General features: G+C 54.1%; 1 protein-coding gene across 2 annotated transcripts; it reads right to left on the bottom strand.

The window, feature by feature from the left end:
- Window positions 1-45: 45 nt before the first annotated feature.
- GIPR (gastric inhibitory polypeptide receptor) lies at window positions 46-12,070 on the bottom strand. Of its 2 annotated transcripts, XM_084770244.1 has the most exons (13): window positions 11,041-12,070; window positions 10,552-10,651; window positions 9,908-10,015; window positions 9,392-9,495; window positions 8,105-8,208; window positions 7,709-7,853; window positions 5,374-5,533; window positions 5,103-5,163; window positions 4,723-4,792; window positions 4,502-4,590; window positions 4,276-4,414; window positions 2,548-2,589; window positions 46-2,470 (listed from the first exon to the last, which is right to left on the bottom strand). In XM_084770244.1, the coding sequence occupies exons 1-13, from the start codon at window positions 11,095-11,097 to the stop codon at window positions 2,270-2,272; spliced, it is 1,380 nt and encodes a 459-aa protein (XP_084626370.1). In that variant the 5' UTR covers window positions 11,098-12,070; the 3' UTR covers window positions 46-2,269. The 2 variants fall into 2 exon arrangements, with proteins under 2 accessions (XP_084626370.1, XP_084626369.1); XM_084770243.1 differs by having other exon boundaries at window positions 4,502-4,792.
- Window positions 12,071-21,765: the final 9,695 nt, after the last annotated feature.

Consider the following 21,765-nt stretch of genomic DNA (forward strand, 5'->3'; position numbering starts at 1 on the left):
AGTCCAGGCCAGCCAAGGCTACAGAGAAACCCTGTCTTGAAAAACAACAACAAAAACAAAAAACAAAAAAACCTTTACATGTGATTCTGGGAGTGTGTATGTATTGTTCACATGTGAATGGGTACATGTGCAAACGTGTGATATGGAGGCCCAGGCTCACATGGGGTCAGCTCCAGGCAGGCCCAAGACTTTCCTAGCCAACATTTTGCCCACTGAGCCATATCCCTAGGCCTTTTTGTGTTTTGACAAGAGGTTTGTTATATAGCCTGGGCTGGCCTCAGATTGGAGCAATTCTGCCTCAGCTTCCTGGCTGGTGGGATCACAGGTGTACACCGCCACTTCCTGATGAAATTGTTTAGGGGGAAAGGATAGGATCTCACTCTAGCCCTAACTAGCTTGAGACGTTGGGAAGTAAATAAGGCTGGCCTCGAACATGCAACAATCGTGCCTCTGCCTGTGATGGCTTTTGGAAACTTCCCTCAGAGGAGGAAAGCCAGGGTGGAGGTCCTCAGGGGTTACACTGACCAGACATGGTGGACCATGAGTGAGTCAAGAGTGATTACATGCCAGGCATGGTGGCCCACACCTTTAACAATCCCAGCACTTGAGAGACAGAGGCAGGCGGATCGCTGTGAGTTCGAGGCCAGCCTGGTCTACACAGAGAGACCCTGTCTCAAAAACAAGAGTGAGTCCATAGGGTCCTGGGCAACCTGAACATACAGACTGCAGAAACGGGGACAGCACAGACAAGGTGGGCGTTTAGTGACAGCTAATACAGCAGCCCAGCTAGGAACTCAACTAGGCTGCTTCCTGCTGCTTTTGCTGTTTACTGAACAGGTTCAAATATTCGGCACCTAGATCAGATGCTCTCCATCAGGACGAATGACCTTCCACTCATCCACCTCCCGAGCGCTGCTTGCCCAGCTCTGCTAATTCTGTGTTGCCCTCTGGAGAAGCAGCATGTTCACACGCACAGCTTTAATGCGTACATATGCCTTAAATTGTGTCCAGTCAAGAGTCTCTCAGGGAAGGGCACGGCGGCAGCGTGGTGTCCATGTTTTCTTGTGGCAGTGCGTGGCTGCAGCAGCACCCGACACACCCTGGTCATCATCTCCCCCCCGTAAAGGAACAATCGATTCTCACGTTGGATTTACTAGGGTCTGGGTCTCAACTCCAGAAGCCAAAGCCTGAGGTGTGGAATGCAGTGCCGGTTGGGGGCCGCATCTTTCCGGAAAGATGGGAAACACAGCTGCACGCTGTGGAAAACACAGCAGGCAGCACTGATCCAGGAGGGTTGTGCGTGTGCGCGCACGTGCAAGCGCAGGCAGGTGGACCAGCTACAACGAGGCTACCCCGCCCCGCCCCCCACCCACCCCCCAATCTTTCCCAGCCCTCTCAGGGAGGTGGGGAGGTGTGTCCTAACTCTGCCGGCGGGTGCGTCTGGCAGCCTTCACGGGCCTGGGATTTCCCTTGCTCTGCCGCCAGCTCTCACCTGCAGCTGCAGTTCCTGCTGCGCAGGATCCCCCACGGCCTAACACAGGCAGAGAGCACGCTGGTGCACTCCACCCAAACGAGCTCTTTGGCCTCTCTCCTCTTGTCACAACAATCTCTTCCATTCTGGTCCCAGCCACTGGTCCCAGCCACCTGCGTTCCTCTCACTGGGCTCCCAGCCCAGCTCACACACTGCCCCTATGGAGGCCGAGAGCCGTGGAAAACAGCCCAGAAGACGCTCCTGCTAAAATGGTGTGGGCTTGGAGAGACGGAGTTCAGTTCACCCCACCTACACGGAGGCTGACAACCATCCTGTCCCAAGGGATCTTCTGTCGTTCAGGCATATGCGAGCAAAGCAGCCATACACATAAAATAATAATAGAACCTTCAGAGCACCTGGGATGAAATCCGTTACTGCATTCCTGCCCACCTCTCCTTCCCCATCTGCAGGCCCTGGCTTTTTCCAGTCGAGCCACGGAAGCCCCTTCTCCATTCTTTCTGCTCCTGGGGCCTTTTCACGTGCTATTCCATCTTCAACTTTTTTACGTTGTCTCCACTTCCTTCAAACATGGCTTAAGCACCACGTCTTCACAAGTGGCCTCCGAGAAGCTTGTCCTGGACACCTCATAAGCCGTTCCACAGAAATTATCTACACGTAGGGAGGGACCTTGCCTTCCGGTTCCTTCTCCTCCCGTTTCCCCAGCATTCCCCACACCGGGACTGGTACACAGTAGGCACTCAATACATGCTAACCGTACAGACACAGGGGTCCCGTTACCTAGCAGTAGCTTTCTAAGACCTCATCCCCAGGTACATGCAGCATCCCGGAGGGCAAGGCGTTGCCGAGGGTGGCCTCCCGGGGTGCAGAGCCCGACGGCAGGGCCGGGGGTCCGAGCTCCACGTGCGCACCGGGACGCTCCTCGCCGAGGCTGAGACGCAGGCGGCGGTGGCGCCAAGCCCGGCGGAGCTCCGACTGCACCTGCAAGGCGGGGCGCTCAGGGCGGCGCCGTTCCCGGCGTGGCCGCCAGGGGGCGCGGGCTGGCCGGCCTCTCCTACCTCTTTGTTGATGAAGCAGTAGAGCACGCTCACCAGGAACCCCTGCCAGAGACAGAGCGAGATCAGATGGCAGCTGTGGATTTCATTGTTTCCAACTCCAAAACACTGTGCTTGTTACCGCCCCGGTCCTAGGTACATAGGGAACCTGCTGACTGGCACCCAGCTCCCTGCACTGCTACCCCAACCTCAAAGGCGGAGAACAGGGGCGTCCTAAGTGTAAAAACCAGTTTAAGATAAACTGCTATCTGTTCTTCCAGGGGTCCTGAGTTTAATTCCCAGCAGCCACATGGTGGCTCACAACCACGTATAAAGAGATCTAGTATCCTCTTCTGATGTACAGGTGTTTATGAAGGCAGAACACTGTGTATGTAATAACTAAATAAAATAAAATAAAGATAAACTGCTAAACGGCTCTGTGCCTCGGTCTCCGTGTCTGGAAAAATGAAGGCGGTGGTTGGAACAATTGCGGTATTGACGTGTAAAAAGACGTGGTGCTTAGCCAGGTGTGGTAGCGCATGCCTTTAATTCCAGCACTCGAGTGGCAAGCCGGGGTGGGAGACAGAGCTGTACGAGTTTGAGACGCCCTTGTGCACACAGTGTTTCATGTCTATCCAGAACTACATGGTGAGACCCAGTCTCAAAATAATAATTAATATTATTAATTATGGGGCACATGCGTAGCCAGCCGGAGACAGATTGCAGGTTTCAGACCCCTTGCCTGGCTTAAATTGATTAAGTTTCGAGTCAGTTATGAAACATGAGCTATTATTAAGATATTCCCTGTGATTTTTCTACGATCCCATTAAAATGTAATTCAAATCATATACCTCCTCTTCCAGGAAAGAAAAAAAGACAGATTGAAGTTGGGCTTTCATTTTGTCTGTCCCGTTGCTCAGCTCTTGCCTCTAGCAGGCACCCTCACCACGCTCCATCACACTAGCTAGCCTCTGGCCTCAGGGAGCCTCATTCTGGAATATTCTCCCAGGTGTGTGACTGGCTGTTTAAGGAGGGTGTTTGCTCCCTGGGTCTCCCATAGAGCCAACCATTTGGCTCCTGTAGCTCGCTACATATATAATCCGTAAATTCTTCCTTCCTCACAGGAGAGGCTGATACTGTGCCAGCTTTAGAGAGAAAACCCAGTGGGGCCCAGCAGGGTAGGGGGGACTGGACTAGGGGAGGCAAGCAAGGGTAACATCAGCATTCGCCTCACATTTTGGAACTCCCTACCTAAATTCTGCACCTTAGGGGCTGTCTTACCTCGGCCCCACAAAACGGTGAAGGAAACCACGAAGCTGGAAAGTCTCAAAAAACTAACTCTGCCCCAACCCAGTCCACGACAACAGCCCTTGCTCCTCACCCGGAGGCAGCGCTGGGGAGGGCCGTGTGGTCTTCTATCACCATCCCCCGCTGCGCACCCCACCCCACCCCCGCCCAGGTACTTTTCTGCCTTGCGCATGCATGAATGAATGAATGAATGAAATCCGAGAGGCAGAGGCAGGCGGATCGCTGTGAGTTCGAGGCCAGCCTGGTCTACAAACTGAGTCCAGGACAGCCAAGGCTACATAGAGAAACCCTGTCTCGAAAAACCAAAAAAAAAAAAAAAAAAAAAAAAAAGAAATCCGATGGGCGCACTCCAGTCAGTGGCTGCTCCAGGAAATCATGTACCCCGAAGGAGGGAAAGGCCCGAGGTGGGAGGGTGGAGCCCCTGCACCCCGTCTGTCTGAGCACCTGGAAGGAACTTAGGAAGATTTCAAAGGCCAGTTTGGCGAAGCGTAGGGCGCCTTCAGCCTGTTCCTCCGTCACGGGAGCAAACACCACCTCGTGGACCCCCAACAGGGGCACCAGCGTCAGCGTGGAGCGAGCCAGCCTGGGAAGAGACGGTGGTGTTGGGGGTCCCCGTGTAGTCGTCCCTGAACCCGGCGTCATCTGCTTCCCACCTCAGCCTGACCCTCACCTTAGTCGGTAGTCGGGGCAGCGCATCTGCCGCGTCCTCAGCTTTGACACAAGGATACTAAGGATGCGGATGAAGATGAGGAAATTGATCTGTGAGGAGAGAGAGAGAGAGAGTGAGCCAGAAGCCATTCGGTTCTGGGGTGGGACGGGAGGTTGGCGCTCCTTTTCCCCTAGAAGCGGAAATCCCTGAGCACAGCCTGGAGGAGGGGAGACTGGCCCTACCAAGATGGTTATTAGGATCGGGGTGCGAATGATCCACCAAATGGCTTTGACGTCGTTGCGCTCCCAGCACCTGGAGGAGGCAGGGTACAGCTGAGACACACAATCCCCCTCCAAAACCCAGGCACACCTAATCAGGCAGGGTCGCTCGCCAGGCCCCGCCCAAAATCTTTAAGGCCCACCCACATTTCCTTAAGACCCAACTCCATCCTGCTTTCCAGGAAGCCTTCTAAGCCACCTTTCCCAGCCCATAATCCCTTTAGATCCCGCTCACATGCCCCCGCCACCCGCCCCAGCCACAGTCACTTTCCCACACTTCCCCGCCCCCGTCCCACGTAGCTCCGCCCCCAGGCCAGGCCACGCCTCCAGACCCTGCAACTCACTGTGTGTCCTCGTACAGGTACCTGACGATCACCCAGGGGATGACGAAAAGCGCGGGGGCCCCTGTGCAGACCCCGATCCCCGCCCCCCACCCCGCCGCAGCTGTCAGCGTGCACACGAGCCCCTTCCAGGCCCAAGACCCGCGGAATTCCTCAGCTAGGGGGTGATGGGAGGGAAGGAAACGCGGGATCCGCTGGGCAGTGGGGGGGAGCCGAGATGCATGCGCTGGGCTGGGCAGGGGTGGGATGGGGGAGACATAGAGTCAGGGCTCACCCCAGCCAAGAAGCAGATAGCAGCGGAAGTGGCCTTTTTCTGAGCCTCCCACGATCACCAGCAGATGGTGCAAGTACACACCCTCCACCAGCAGCCAGGTGTAGTTGGCACCCACACAGTACTGGGTCACTATCTGGGCCGTGCGGCAGGCAGCTAGGGCCTAGGGAGCGATCAGACAAAAGAAATCTCTGTTTTATTACTTATATGTATTCTTTTGTGTATGTGGTAAGTAGGGGCTTGAACCCAGGACTTCCTGCTTCTTAGGTAGAAGCTCTACCACGGAGCCACACCCCCAGCCCCTCACTGGGGGATTCTAGGCAGGGGCTCTACCACTGAGCCACGCCCCCAGCCCCTCACTGGGGGATTCTAGGCAGGGGCTCTACCACTGAGCCACGCCCCCAGCCCCTCACTGGGGGATTCTAGGCAGGGGCTCTACCACTGAGCCACGCCCCCAGCCCCTCACTGGGGGATTCTAGGCAGGGGCTCTACCACTGAGCCACGCCCCCAGCCCCTCACTGGGGGATTCTAGGCAGGGGCTCTACCACTGAGCCACGCCCCCAGCCCCTCACTGGGGGATTCTAGGCAGGGACTCTACCACTGAGCCACGTCCCCAGCCCCTTACTGGGGGATTCTAGGCAGGGGCTCTACCACGGAGCCACGCTCCCAGCCCCTCACTGGGGGATTCTAGGCAGGGGCTCTACCACGGAGCCACGCCCCCAGCCCCTCACTGGGGGATCCTAGGCAGGGGCTCTACCACTGAATTCCATTCCAGTCCTCTTCTCTTTGAGTCAGGGTCTTACTATACTGTCTGGGATGGTTTAGAACTTGCTCTGTAGCCCAAGCAGGTTTTAAAATGTTAATTCTGCCCAGCTTCCCACCTAAATGGGACTACAGGACTTCCTGACTAGATAGGGCTCATCTCCATCTTGTGCCCTCAAATGTTTTACTCTGGGTCCCCAGAGGATGGATTATCTTATCTCTTCCCTTAATATATATATATATATATATATTTCCCCCTGAGATAGGGTTTCTCAGTGTAGCCTTGGCTGTCCTGGACTCGCTTTGTAGACCAGGCTGGCCTCGAACTCACAGCGATCTACCTGCCTCTGTGCTGAGATTAAAGGCGTGCGCCACCACCACCCAGCTCTTGAGGACTCTCATACATGGACACACTTAACAACTTGCATTTCTGTCCTGTTACTGCCGTGAGGTACCCTTAGAATATCTTTGCCACACTAGCTCCTTTTTTTTTTTTTTTTGTTTTTAATGTTTGTTTTTCCAACCAGGGTCTCTCTGTCCTGGAACTCACTCTATAAACCAGGCTGGCCTCGAACTCACAGAGATCTGCCTTCCAGAGTGCTGGGGCTACAGGTGTACACTAGCTCTTAAAATCAACTCCTGGGGCTTGGAGAGACGACTTGGCAGTTAAGTGCACTGGCTGCTCTTGCAGAGGACCCAGGTCCAGTTGTCACACTACAGCTCACAAATATCTGTAAGTCCAGCCTCAGGGGCGTCTGACATTCTCTCTTGGCCTCTGAGAGTACCAGGCATGCATGTGGTGCAAATACATACATACATACATACATACATACATACATACATACATACATACAATTAGGCAAACACACATACAATAAAAATTTTTTACATTACATGCCAAGCTACGTGACCACAGGTGTGTGAAGATCAGAGACCTTTCAGGAATTGGTTATCTCTGTCCCACACCATGTGGGTTCTGGGGGTGAACTCAAGTCATCAGCATTGTTAGCTGATGCCTTTATGCATCGAGTCATCTAGATGGCATTTTTTAAAAATTATTTTGTTATTTTATGAGTAGAGGCATTTTGCCTGCGTGCATGCCTGAGCATCACATGCAGGTCTAAAGACAGCATCGGATCCCCTAGAAATGGAGTTACAGTCGGGTGCGAGCTGCTGTGCGGGCGCTGGGAATCGAACTCGGGGCCTTTGCAAGAGTGGCCAGTGGAGTAAACCACTGAGCCATCTCTCCAGCCCCAGGTGGCCTCTTATTCTTCCTTTCCGTTTGCCCAGTATTGAAACCGATGCTCTACTACTGAGCTCCACCCTGAGGCCCTCACATTTTCCCCAACAATTATTACAATCCTCTGTTCACATCCCCGCCCTGCCCCGCCCCGCCCCCGCCCCCGCCCCGCCCCCTCCAGGACTGAACTGGTTCCTTCTGTAGGTTTCCCCCTTTCATCCTGCCCGCCCCTTCCCCCCCCCCCGCCCCCGCGCCCTCCAAACGTAGGGATAAGAAAAAGGTAGAAAGATAGATGGGAAACTTCCTGTTTCCTCCGGGAAGGAGGAGACAAACTACCTGATTCCACAGGGTAGGAGTCTGGTCCTCCGTGTAGGGGCCCAGTGGAGGCAGCAGCCGGTCTCTGGTGAGGATGGCTGCTGCCCGCAGCATGAAAGACGTGAACAGGTTCATGTGAATGTAATTACGGGTGCAGTGCAGCCGCCTGAGGGATTTGAGGGACCAAAAGGCAGGTAGCCACTGGAGATCTGTCCTTAGACATCCAGAGTCCCTTTAACCACCCACCCCCAACCCTACAGCCACCCCGTCTTCCATCTTAGTGTATGAACTGAGGCTCAGTCTCCGCCACCACACCATAGACAGCTGACGGCGGCAGGGGTGGGGGGGGGTGTGGAGCGGGTGCGGGAGGGGGATGGAGGGGAGGTGTGGGGAGGGAGGTGAGGGGGGGGGTCGCACCTGAACAAACTTAAGATGAGCAAGGCTAGCAGCAGAGTGGCCAGGGACAGGGAGTAGCCGACTGTATACATGATCTGCAGGCGCTCCAGGATCAGCTTTTGGTCCTGGTGGGGACAAGGAAGGCGAAAGGACTCTTCAAGCTGGTCCAGAGTAGGGGGCGGGGCTGCCCGGCACCTAACCTCTTACACCCAAGTCTCTTCTGGGGAAAAAAAATGTCCCTTTGCTCTCTGTTCTGGCACAGCAAAGCATTCCTGTTTTCTCCTTGAAGGTCTACTTGTACTTCTTCCTCTTTTTTTTTTTTTATTTTTTAAATATTTATTTATTATCACGTATACAGTGTTCTGCCTGCAAACACTCCTGCAGGCCAGAAAAGGGCATCAGATCACACGATAGATGGTTGTGAGCCTCCATGTGGTTGCTGGGAATTGAACTCAGGACTTCTGGGAAAACTCAGTGCTCTTAACCTCTAAGCCATCTCTCCAGCCCCTGACTTGTACTTCTTTAAGTGGGGTTGACTCTACCCTTCACCTCCAAGGTTGGACGGGCTCATTGAAACACACACATATGCACTTTTTATTTTTATTTTTATTTTTGGTTGGTTGGTTTGGTTTGGTTTTTCGAGACAGGGTTTCTCTGTGTAGCCTTGGCTGTCCTGGACTCACTTTGTAGACCAGGCTGGCCTCGAATTCACAGACACCCACCTGCCTCTGCCTCCCGAATGCTGGCATGAAAGTCGTGTGCCACCACGCCCGGCAGTTGGTTGGTTTTTCAAGACAGGGTTTCTCTGTGTAGCCCCAGCTGTCCTGGAACTTGTTCTGCAGCAGGCTGGCAACGGAACTCAGAGAGATCCACCTGCCTCTGCCTTCCAAGTGTTGGGAGTAAAGGCATGTGCCAGCCGGTCATGGTGGCGCGTACCTTTAATTGCAGCACTCGGTAGGCAGAGGCAGGCGGATCGCTGTGAGTTCGAGGCCAGAGTGGTGTACGAAGCGAGTCCCAGACAGCCAAGGCTACACAGAGAAACCCTGTCTCAAAAAACCAAAAAATAATTAATAAAGGAGGAAAAAAAACCAAAATAAAATAAAATAAAATAAAATAAATAAATAAATAAATAAATAAAATAAAGGCATGTGCTACCAACTACCCTGCCTGAGTTGGATTTTAACTACTTACAACCCAGAGTTCTACTCACTTCAAAGCAATGTCAAGTTGGGCCTGAAACTTCTGAGGTCTTTTCTTTTTGAAGCTCTCCCCAGACAACCCTTGCCTGAACCCTTCACTTCCTCTCACCTGAAAGGCCCCGTTCTTTTCTGGATTTTCACACTGAGTGTGATCTCTCCAAGTACCCCACTGGCCATCGCTGTCACACTGGCGGAACACAAAGCCTGCAGCCACTATGAGAGGACAAAAGGGGGTGAGGGATTGGGTGGTGGGAAAAAGAGGTGTTCACTGCTGTAATCCTGAGACTTGGGAGGCCTAGGCAGGAGGAGTGCCGTGGTGAGGTCAAGACCAGCCTGGGCTCCTGAGAGGCGCTGGCAGCCAAGCCAGAAGCCCTCGGTTTGATCCCCGGGGCTCACATGGCAGAAGGATTCCTGTAACTTTACTTCTGATCGCCGTAGCTCATGCATTCACACACAATAAATAAAGACAGGAAAAGTTAAAGCATGTGGCAGTGCCCAGGGGACACAGACGATGGGGGAGGCACTTGGCTAGCTTTACAGACGGGGTCAGTGGACAGAGAGAAGAAGAAAGGAAGAAGGAGGTGCTGGTTGAGTGGGGAGTCCAGGATGACGGGAAGGGCCTCACCGTGGCGGTGCCAGGGTAGATACGAGGGGCAGGACACCCGAGCGGTAGTGTTGGCCTCCGTGTAGTTCCAACAGACGTACATATCGAAGGATCCGTTACAAGCCAGGCCTGAGGGTAAAGGAGCCTGAGGCTGGAGGTGAGGGGTCTTTGCCCCTCAGACTCTGTCTAAGAGAAAAGGGAACGGGGGACCCCCAGGCAGCTCCCTCCCAGGCAGCAAGCTAGGCTGGCAAGGGCCAGAAGCACCCTAGAGATTTGGAGGGCCTTTTCTTTCTTCCAAACCTCCGGGATGCTACATCTCCATGCGAGGCCACAAGCTCCTCCCACCAGACCTCAAGGCCCCACCCACCCGTCCCTACGAGTCCCACCAAGCGAATCCCAACCCCGCATTATTGTTCTCATCTAGAAAGCTCAATTGTCAAGCTCCACCCCCCCGAAGCCCGCCCATTGTAGGTTACGCCCCGCCCACAACCTCTCCCGCCTTCCTCTTGCAGGATTCTTACATTCATCAGAATTCCAAGCCCGGTCCTCATTGCCTACCCGAGCCCGGACCACACAGCTCAGATTTTCCTTATTTATTTATGTTTTCTGCAGCCCGCTCCTTCTCTCGGCCCCTTCCTCCTGCTCTCCCAGCCCTACAGTCACACCTGAGGGAGGGGCTGCGACCTCCAGGGTCTTCTGGCACTTCTGGCGGTAGCGCTCCCAGCTCTGGTACAGCTCCCCCGTCGTCTGCCCCTGAGAGTCTGTCTAAGAGAAGAGGGAAGGGAGGACCGTCCCCACCCCCCATATCTCCCCAGAGAAACCCCATCCCAGACAGCAAGCTCTCGGCTGGAAAGGCCCAGAAGTACCCTAGAGATTTGGAGGGGTTGTCTGGTTTTTTAATACAGGCGTCCTGGGTGGCGTGGAAACCCCTCCGATGGAATGGGGGACCGGGTCTACTATAGGAGATGGCAAACCTTTAAGAGCATCAGAGGAAGAGGCGGGTGGTCCCCACCCGGGAGGACTTGAGAGGGGAAATGTGTGAGGAGAAACTGCCAGTTTATGCAGGGCCTTAAAACTTTCCTTAAGGTAAGGGAAGGGAAGGCTTAAAAACCATCCTGGAGCGCCTGCGTCTCTCTTCTCTCTAAGGTCCTCACCTCCGCCCTCCCGAGTGGCAGAAGCCACAAAAGCAGAAGCAGCCGCCGCAGGGGCATCCTTGGAGAGCTAGTGATGCAGAGACTCAGGCAGACTCCGGCTATTCAAGGCAGTTGAGCTGGAGGGTCCCAGGGGCGGAATCAACACTTGAGCTCCATTCAGCCTCAGTCAGTGCTCACCTGCCAGATGCACCCAGCGTCGGAGGGGCCACGCCCCCCATTTCCCGCGGGGCGGGGCAGGACTAGGCGCGGCCTCCAGTGGTTAAGTGGGGCCCGGGATCAGCTAAGCGGTTCCCAGGCCCTCCTAAGTGTTGCTGAGGCAGCCAAGGTGGAAGGGAGGGGTGTTTGCTGAGGGGCTTGTTGCCCTAGAGCTGTGACGGGCAGAGGCGTCACTGTCACCCAGAGGCTAGACTGGAGAGACTCTTGGGAACCCGGGACCTCCTTGGAGAGGGGGGAATAGAAACCGTCAGTCAACCCTCAAAGGGAACTTGAAACGACCATTTGAGTCCTCATCCTCCCAGCCCAAAGGTTTTTAAAAGTTAGATAGGAACCTAGGCTTCTAAAACTTCCTGGCTTCGTATACGTAAAGCCCAGAGTCCGAGGGTCAACGTGAGAGCTATTAGAGCCTGGGTTTCTGACTTTAGGTGTTAGATGCCGTGAAAATCCTTCTGACCTCAACTATCAGCCCACCGCCCCCAGACAATGTGAAAGCCGGCTTTCAAGAGGGAATCTCAGAGCTCCCGAAAAGAAAACACCGAGTCAGAGATACAGGGGACGAGAACAGAAAGCCTCCGGGGTCGGTGAGACGCAAGCAAGGGATCAGAGACCAACGGGGGTTGGGGGTGGGGGTAAAAAAGAAAAAAGACAGAAGCAAAAACGTGAGCTCGGAGACAGAGAGAGAAGTGAGTGGGGCGGGGGGCGGACAGAGAACGGGAGAAAGAGTAGAAATAAGTCCATTTAGAGGCTAGGAGAGTGGTAGAGAGAAAGAGATGACAGGGCAGAGATACAGAGACAAGGGAGAGATAGGCCCAGGGCAGGGCGCCGAATGGGGATCCCTTACCTGTGCCCCGAGTCCTGCTGGCAATCTCCTGCCACAGCTGCCCTGCCTCGCCTGCCTGAGCTCTGCAAGAGGTGACAGGCGCTGGCAGCCTGGGGTGTTGGGAGGGGGCGGGGCCAGGGCGGAACAGAGACCCGGACAGGGCGGGGGGCGGGGGGGGGGCGGGGGAAGAGCTCTGGGGAAGAGTGGGAACTGGGGGAGCAGGCACGTTTGTCACAGCCACTCTGTGTCACGTAGAGGGAGCAGACACACACTTCTGGGCGCCACCCGCCCTCACCCTCCCTCCCTCCCCTCCGAGCCATAGGACACACACTATGACACCCAGCCACCCCGCACAGCTCTCACACAGTCTCCACTCTCAACGCGGCCTCTCACAGGATCCCGCAGGGACTCACAGGGCGAAGCTCCAGCGAGTAACAAGTCCGTTCACAGCTCGACGACTGGCACCACGCTGAGAGAGCCAGTCTTTCACCCACAGTTTCACAAATCACTCACAGGAACGAACGCGCGCGCGGCTGTGTGCGCGGGGGCCCTGGACACTTCCCACTCGCGCGCACACATCCTGCCTTCTCATAGTCTACCACCATTGTCTTTCTGTTGTCATTGTAGGGTGTACGTGTGTTGTGTATAAGTACGTGTGTGTGTGTGTGTGTGTGTGTGTGTGTGTTTGTGTGTGTGTGTGTGTGCCAGCAAGAGACAAGATTTCTCTGTGTAGCCCCCCTGGCTGTCCGGGAACTCACGCTGTAGACCTGGCTGGCCTTGAACTCACAGAGATCCACTTGTCTCTGCCTCCCTAGCACTGGGATTACTATACTAGCACACACTATTCAGGTTTGCTTGCTGCTCAAGATCCCTTGGCCCCTCGCCGTTGCATAGCAAGCACTTTACCAAGCGAGCGAGCCATTGGCCCAATTCCTGACTTGTCTTGCTTTGCCCGTGGGTTGCTTACATGGACGCATGCGCACTACATTCATGCAGTCCCTAAGGAGGCCAGAAGAGGGCACTGGATCCCTGGATCTGGAGTTACAGGTGGTAATGTGGCTTCCTGTAGGTGCTGAGAACTGAACGCTGGGTCCTCCAGTGCTCTTAACTGTCATCTCTTTAGCACTGCTTTTTTTTTTTTTTAAATTTGTGGTTTTGTTTGCTTGTTTGTTTTTCGAGACAGTTTCTCTGTGTAACCTTGGCTCTCCCGGACTCTCTTTGTTGGCCAGTCTGGCCTGGAACTCACCGAGATCTGCCTGCCTCTGTCTCCGGAGCGCTGGGATCACGGGCATGCGTCACCACGCCCAGCTGTGTTTTTGCTTTTTAATAAAACAGTATAATATATATATATATATATATATAGTCTCACTATATAACCTAGGTGCCCTCCCGCCCCTGGTCCTGCCTCCTCCGCTTTTCAAGTGCTGAGGTTTAGATTTCAATCGCACAGGCATGTGTGGCCACATCTGCATACCAGTCACACCATCAACGGCACACATACCCACACCCGATAGAGCGCGTCGTGTCAGACTGGCTGCCACTGGCCTGTGTCTCCTCAGGGGCACTGGACGCCTGAAGCATTACCCAAAGCAGTGAATGTCCAAGCCGGAGCGTGTGGTGATTCACACAGCCGTCCAGTCCTCTCACAGCCCAAGCTGAAACTCACACAGTGTCAGGCGGCCACATCCAACATCACCCAGTGTCCCAGAGACTACACCGCATCCAACAACGCATAGCCCTCAGCATCACCAAAGTGAACACGCTCTCATCGGCACACTCAGTCTCACCTAGGCGTGCACCATACCACAGTCCCGTCCACACTCACAAACCACAGACATTCTACACAGGTTTCCAGGATGGGATTTAGGTTTTTGGGCTTGGTGGTGGCAGTCACCTTGCATCTCTGAACCGTTTTGTCAGCCAGTGTCGCCATTTTTTCTTTTCCTTTTTTTTTTAGAAATTGTGAAAGGAGCTGGGTGCAGTGGCACACGCCTTTAATCCCAGCACTCGGGAGGCAGAGGCAGGCGGATCGCTGTGAGTTCGAGGCCAGCCTGGTCTACAAAGTGAGTCCAGGACAGCCAAGGCTACACAGAGAAACCCTGTCTCAAAAATCAAAAAAACAAACAAACAAACAACACCACCACCCAGAAATTGAGAAAGGATGCTACGTGTGACCCCTGAACTCACCATTCTCCTGCCTCCCTTTCCCAGAAGCTGAGTTTACACCTGGGGAGGTCACTACTCCCAGCTTAAGCGTGTCACATATGTGACCTTCCCCACCCCACCCCCAGTCCCACGGCCAGTCACCCAGTCACCTGTCCACACGTTGTGATTTCCACCGCCACACATTAACACTCAGGTTTGAAATGGCGCCATGGGGCTGGGGAGATGGCTTAGAGGTTAAGAGCACTGACTGTTCTTCCGGAGGTCCTGAGTTCAATTCCCAGCGACCACATGGTGGCTCACAGCCATTTGTAATGTGATCTCACGCCCTCTTCTGGCCTGCAGGGGTACATGGAGGCAGAGCACTGTATGCATAATAAATAAATAAATAAATCTTTTTTTTTTAAAAAAAGAAGAAAAAATGGCACCATGGTTACAGGAACCCATATAACCACCCCCCCCCTTTTTTTTTTTTTTACAATCTCATCTTCCAGGATCTTCCTTCACCCTGGATGGAGGGAATCCGTGGGATGCAGGATGGAGAAGATTTGGAACCCAGTATGAGAACTCACTGTCTACATCTCCCTCCTCAATACACACCACCGGTTCAGGCCAACACGTGCTCCCCGGGGACTTGTGTGATAAAATGGGTCAAAGGCAAGCCTGCCCATCTCGCAGAGGAAAAGCTGAGGCCCAGAGGCCCTAGGAAGGGTAGGGAGTAGCCTGACATCCCCATCAGAAGCAGGGTGCAGAGAGAGTGAGTATGTGTGGGGGGAGGGGGAAGGGGGGGAATGAGGGTCCTTATCGCCTAGCCCCTGGAGGCCTGTGCGCTCTCTGCTCCACATTCCTGGCGCCCTGTGGATCCTGGGAAAGTGTCTGTCCCTGAAGTGGAGCATGAAGGGGGCCCGAGATTGAAGAGCACTTCAAAGTGGGCAGCTGGGACGGGAAGAGTCTGCCCTGCCTTCAAGGGGGACATGGAGGTCACTGGCCTGGAGAGGGAGGAAGGGGATGCGACTGGCGTGGTAAGAGGGGGGCAGGGAAAGAACTTAAGACCCACGAAGATAAGAAGGGGAAGCCGGGCGTGGGTGGCGCACGCCTTTAAGCCCAGCACTCGGGAGGCAGAGGCAGGCGGGTCTCTGAGTTCGAGGCCAGCCTGGTGTACAAAAGTGAGTCCAGGGCAGCCAAGGCTAACACAGGGAAACCCTGTTTTGATGGAGAAAGAGGAAAAGAAAAAAAAGGGAACAGGAAAGGAGGAGGAGGACAAGGAGAAGAAAGAGAAGAAGAAGAAGAAGAAGAAGAAGAAGAAGAAGAAGAAGAAGAAGAAGAAGAAGAAGAAGAAGAAGAAGAAGAAGAAGAAGAGAGGACAGGGAGGAAAAAGTGACTGCAGACTCAGGCCTGTCATCTCTCATCACTGGGGAAGCAGAAGGCAGGACAATCCTGAGTTTGAGACCAGCCTGGGCTCCATAGTGAGGCGCTATTTCAGAGAGAGAAGGAGAGAGAGAAAGAATGAAGGGGGGGGAGGAGAGGAAGGGGAGGAGGAGGAGGGAGAGCAAGAAAGGAGGGAGTAAAAGACATGAGAGAGGGTGAGCCTGAAAGATGGTCCTGAAGGGGGAGGGGCCATAGGGCCTCATGCCCTGAGAATCTAGAGGCAGCTGAAGGTTCCCGGTGGCAGGTGAGACGTTTTTCCTCAGTGGTGAAGCCGCTTGTAGGGTGCCCATGACCCTGTCAATCACCCCTTACCCGTGACACAAAGGAAAGCCACTGAGTCATCAGAAAGAAACCCACAACAACATGCATGCCGAGGAAAGATGAGGTAGGAACAGGACAGTGGTGAGCAAGGAATACGTTATATGTACGTGCATACACACACACACACACACACACACCTAGGTGTGTGTGCAAAAATGTCTCAATGAAACCTATGTGTATAATTAATATATGGTAATAACAATATTGAAAAGGAGCTGGGCGTGGTGGCACACACCTGTGATCTCAGCACTCAGGGAAGCAGAGGCAGGTGGAGCTCTGAATTTGAGGCTAGCCTGGTCTACAAAGTGAGTCCAGGACAGCCCAGGCTACACAGAGATACCCTGTCTCAAAAAAAAAAATACATATATATATATATATATATATATATATATATATATATATATATATATATATATATATATATATATATATCCTGCAAGATGGCTCAATGGGTAATGGCGCTTGCCAGCAAAGCCGAGCACCTCATTTCAAGCTGCGGAACCCACATGGTAGGAGGAGAAAATGGACCGACTCCCACACATTGCCCTTTGACCTCAACTCGTACACAGCGCTACATCCACACAGGCACAAAGACATGACAGAGAGGTGCACACACACACACACACACACACACACACACACACACACCGCCCTCCCCGCCTTTGTCCGCTGTTGGTAAACATAGGGCAGGCATGTGCAGCCAGGAAGGCAGAGGAAGAGAGACCACAGTCGAGGAGGTCGCTGACTGGCTCCTGGCCTCTGTCTAGGGTCCTTGGCAGTCTCTGGGGACAGGCGCGGAATCAACAGCTTGGAGCCTCCCTGGCTACTCCCTGGCTACGCAGCTGCTCCCAGGCTGCACCATGCCACAGACCGCCCTTCACTGGCTCATATGCCCTCCCCGTCGTCCCCCCACCCCTGCCTCCCCCCCCCCCGACACCCCCTTCACCCCTTCCCTTCACCCCCCCTGCCCCCCCCCCCAGACGCAGGCCCTGACAGCACTCTAGCCAGCTTCCCAAGCACACTTGGCTCTTCCGGTCTCTAAATATATCCTGTCTCTCCCGGCCGCCAGCCCATCATCTCTGTTGATTCTCCAGACTCCTCTCCCCGTGTGCTTGCTCTCTCACCCCTCCCTCTCATCCTCTCCCTCTCTCCACCAGATCCATCCTGTCGAGGGGAACACGAGGGAGCCCTAATCCCAGCACTCCAGAGGCAGAGGCCGGCTGTGAGTTCAAGGCCAGCCTGGTCCGCTTAGCAAGTTCCCGGGCCAGCCAGGACTACATAGTGAGATCTTGGCAAAAGGACGGCACAAAACACAACCACCAAATCCCTCTTTTTCTCTCCGTGTTTCTGTCTTAACTTAGATTCTTTTCTCTTTCTTTTCTTTTGTCTCGTTCAGCTTCTCAGACCTTTTCTATTAACCTTCCTCTTCTTTTTGGGTCAGCCTCTTTTCGTTTGTCTTCTTATTGTATTTATCACTACTATTACTGTTGTTCTTATGACTATTTTGGTGCTGGAATGGAACCCTGGTTCTTATACATGTTAGGCAAGCACTCTATCAGTGCACCACGCCCCCAGCCCCTCACTGGGGGATTCTAGGCAGGGGCTCTACCACTGAGCCACGCTCCCAGCCCTCACTGGGGGACTCTAGGCAGGGGCTCTACCACTGAGCCACGCCCCCAGCCCCTCACTGGGGGACTCTAGTCAGGGGCTCTACCACTGAGCCACGCCCCCAGCCCCTCACTGGGGGATTCTAGGCAGGGGCTCTACCACGGAGCCACGCCCCCAGCCCCTCACTGGGGGATTCTAGGCAGGGGCTCTACCACTGAGCCACGCTCCCAGCCCTCACTGGGGGACTCTAGGCAGGGGCTCTACCACTGAGCCACACCCCCAGCCCCTCACTGGCGGATTCTAGGCAGGGGCTCTACCACTGAGCCACACCCCAGCCCCTCACTGGGGGATTCTAGGCAGGGGCTCTACCACTGAGCCACACCCCCAGCCCCTCACTGGGGGATTCTAGGCAGGGGCTCTACCACTGAGCCACGCCCCTAGCCCCTCACTGGAGGAGTCCAAGCAGGGACTGTCCAGTTAAGCTACTACTTTCAGCTTTCTCCGCAACACACAGCCCAGGATGACCTCAAAATCGCCTCAGTCCTCCGCCGCCCCCTCTCCTGGTAACTGAGCTTACAGGGGACATGAGCTACCACAATTCATTTGTCTTTTTTTTTTCTTTCTTTCTTCATTCGATGTATCTAATTTTGCATCTTGGGAATGGAGCCCAGGGTCCCACACATGCTAAGCGAACTCTCCAGTACTGAGCTTCACCCCAGACCTAATCGTGTCTTCTAACGTCCCTGGGTCTCGCCCTCCTCTCCCGCCTTATCTCTGGGTGTCTGTCGGCTTCTCTTCTCTTCATTGCTCCTGGTCCTGGTTTTCCTGTGGCTCTTTTCTTCTGTCCTCTGGCCCAGAGCAGTAGCCAGCAGTGCCCCCAACTTTGGAGGCAACAGGAAGGGAAAGCTGGAAAGCCTGTGTCTTCCCCCATGGGGCTGCCCAGCCAAGCAAAGCTGGAGGGGATCAGCCTGAGGCGCTGGCAGATGGCGCAAAAGAAATGAGGCGGAGAGAGAGAGAGAGAGATGGGGGAGGGGAGGCCGCCCCATGGGGCCTGAGGGCAGGGATGGGAGGGAAAGATTGGTCCCTAAGATTCAAGACTACAGAGAAGTGAGGCTTGAAGGATAGAGAACCGATGAGAGGCAGAGACAGCAGCCGGGGCACAGAGACAGCCTCAGGCAAACATGGCCGCTAACACGAGAGGCCAGAGAGGCCTAGCCTCCGAGACAGGAGGCCAGGAAGCCTGAGCCAGGAAAACAGGCTCACAGCCAACAGAGAGAGAGCTCCGGGGAGTCAGAGAAGAGGGAGCTAGCTCGCACACACAGCCGCAACACATAGGGTCCATGGCCAGGTAGAGATGGAAGTCACGTGGGGTTGGGGGTGGGGGGCGGTGGCGCACGCCTTTAATCCCAGCACTTGGGAGGCAGAGGCAGGCAGATCGCTGTGAGTTCGAGGCCAGCCTGGTCTACAAAGCGAATCCATGAGTCCATGACAGTCAAGGCTACACAGAGAAACTGTGTCTCGAAAGACCAAAAAAAAAAAACAAAAAAGGTGGAAATCACATAGAAGAGGGCTGGAGAAACAAAACACAAATAATATTGAGAATTGCGCGCTGTGGCTCAGTGAAGACGGTGCTTGCCTAGCACAGGGGAAGCTCTCGACCCCGCCCACCATATAAAGCAAACTGTGCGCACCTGTAAACCCTACACAGCGTGGGTGGAGACAGGAGAGTCGGACTTTCAAGGTCATCTCTCATCTCTGGCTACACGGAGCGCGTTTGAAGTTTCAACAGAGGAAGCCAGGGAAATGAGCCCAGGCAAGACAAGGAGAGGGGGACCGGCAGAGAATGAAGGAATAAGGAAGAGATGAGAGGGCCAGGTGCGGTGGCGCAAGCCTTTAATCCCAGCACTCGGGAGACAGAGGTAGGGGGATGGATATGAGTTCGAGGCCAGCGTGGTCTACAAAGTGAGTCCAGGACAGCCAAGGCTACACAGAGAAACCGTGTCTTGGAAAAGAAAGAAAGAAAGAAAGAAAGAAGGAAAGAAAGAAAGATGAAAGTCAGGATACCCGAGTTAATGACAGTACCCAGAGAGGGAGACGGAGAGGGACAGAATCCAAAACGACGAGACTGACCCAACTGCCCAAAAGACAAAATCTGAGGGAGATGCGGCAGGGCAGATGTAGCCGGCTCGCCTTAGCCTCTTCCGGTCCTGGAGGAGGAGGGGGGGTGCCAGTCTCCATAGCGACGGACCCAGATTCCCCAAGGCAAATATTGTCCGGGCCAGAAGCACTCGCTGGGCTGTGTTGACATAATGTCGCACTGGGTGGGGTGGGGGCTCTAGAGGCCAGGATGGCAGACAGAAGAGCGGCTCTAAGCTGGGGCTCTGCAGCCTCCTTCCAACTCCAAATCCCTTCACCCCACTCCAGGGGCTGAGTCCAATTACAGGGGTCCCCGACTGCCCCCTGGTGGCGTTAGACTAGCCTCGGTGGTCCCTGCTAAGAAAGGATGCTGAAAGGCTGGGCTGAGGGTATAGCCCAGGCTCAAATACAATGCCAAAGAGCGCCCCTTGTGGCCAGTTTCAAAAATGTAATTTTCCGATTGTGGGAAAGAGTTTGCTCACAGGGAGGGAAAAAAAAAAAGGGGGGGCACAGGCCTTTAATCCCAACACTCCAGAGGCAGAGGCAGGCGGATCGCTGTGAGTTCGAGACCAGCCTGATCTACAAAGGGAGTCCAGGACAGCCAAGGCCGCACAGAGAAACCCTGTCTCGAAAAGCCAAACCAAACTAAACCAAAAAATCTATCATTACATCTACCCCCCCCACCCCCGTGCCCTCTCCTCCTGCCCAGCGACCCCTCCCTCGCCTGCCTTCAGTCCTTGACATCTTCCTGTGAACACACTCAGAAGGGAGCAAACGCCATTAGCTGTACCCAGAGCCAGTTCACGGAACACTTCACACCCAAATGCTCATTCAAACTGCTCTCCTCTTCTCGGAAGTGAGTACCCACCTCAGCCATTTGCCCTAAGACAAACCAAGTCATACAGCTCACCGTGCTCCTGGAGCCTACTTGAGTCTGGTCCCTGCTCTGGGGCTAAAAGTTGTTCCAGGACAAGGACTGACTATGTCATCTGCCTCCCTCTGCCGTAACCCACCCGCCTCAATTCTATGTCTTTTTTATTTTTATTTTTTTTAAACACAGGGTTCTCTGTGTAGCCTTGGCTGTCCTGGACTCCCTTTGTAGACTAGGCTGGCCTGGAACTCACAGTGATCTGCCTTCCTCTGTCTCTAGAGGGCTGGGATTAAAGACTTGTGTCAGAGAGACCCTATCTTTAAGTTAAACAAAACAAAACAAAACAAACAAACAAACAAACAAACAAAACAGAGGCAGAGGCAAGCGGATCAATGTGAGTTCGAGGCCAGTCTGGTCTACAAAGTGAGTCCAAAACAGCCAAGGCTACACAGAGAGACCCTGTCTCAAAACAAAGCAAAGCAAAACAAAACAAAAAAAACCTGGCCTGGGCCACATGAGATCCTGACTCAAAAAAGGAACAAAAACCCAGGCATGGTGATGGGTGAGGGTTGCGTGGCACCTACATAAGGAGTTCCGGGGTAGTCTGAATTATAGAGTGATGTCCTCGTTCAAAAATACAAAACAGCAAAACAAAGCAAAACAAATCCCGTGGTTTGGGTCGTGACTCAGGAAAGGCGGTCCCATTTTCTTTAAATCCATTGTCAGGTTTTGTACCCCCTCCTCTCTTCCTAGCTCCCCAGTTTCCGAGCCTGCTCTGACTGACACTGCCAGCTGGTCCAGGGTTTCACAACTGGGTCTCTGTCAAAATACGGACTGGATAACGTCTTCCTGGGAGACTCGGACTGTAGGGGCGGAGTTAAGGGCTTCTGTGGCTAAACTGTAAAAAGTGGAAGTGGGGAGAAAGGCTTTAAATTCTGTGGGAGGAGCAAACCGTCCTGGAGAGTCTTGTCCAAGGTGCTGGTCCTTGGATGTTGGGGGGGTGTGGCTATTTGCTCTAGGGGGGCGGGAACAGAACTTTAGTTGTTTCTAGATTGGGGGGCGGGGAGGAGCTAAGAGCCCTGGGGGGCGGGTCTAGATCTAATAAACAAGGAATGAGGACCCGGCTAGGATACAGGCTCAGGACGTAGGATAACCTGGTATA

The sequence above is a fragment of the Acomys minous genome, assembly GCF_964271855.1.
Source record: "Acomys minous genome assembly, chromosome: 20".
Classification (NCBI taxonomy): Eukaryota; Metazoa; Chordata; class Mammalia; order Rodentia; family Muridae; genus Acomys; species Acomys minous.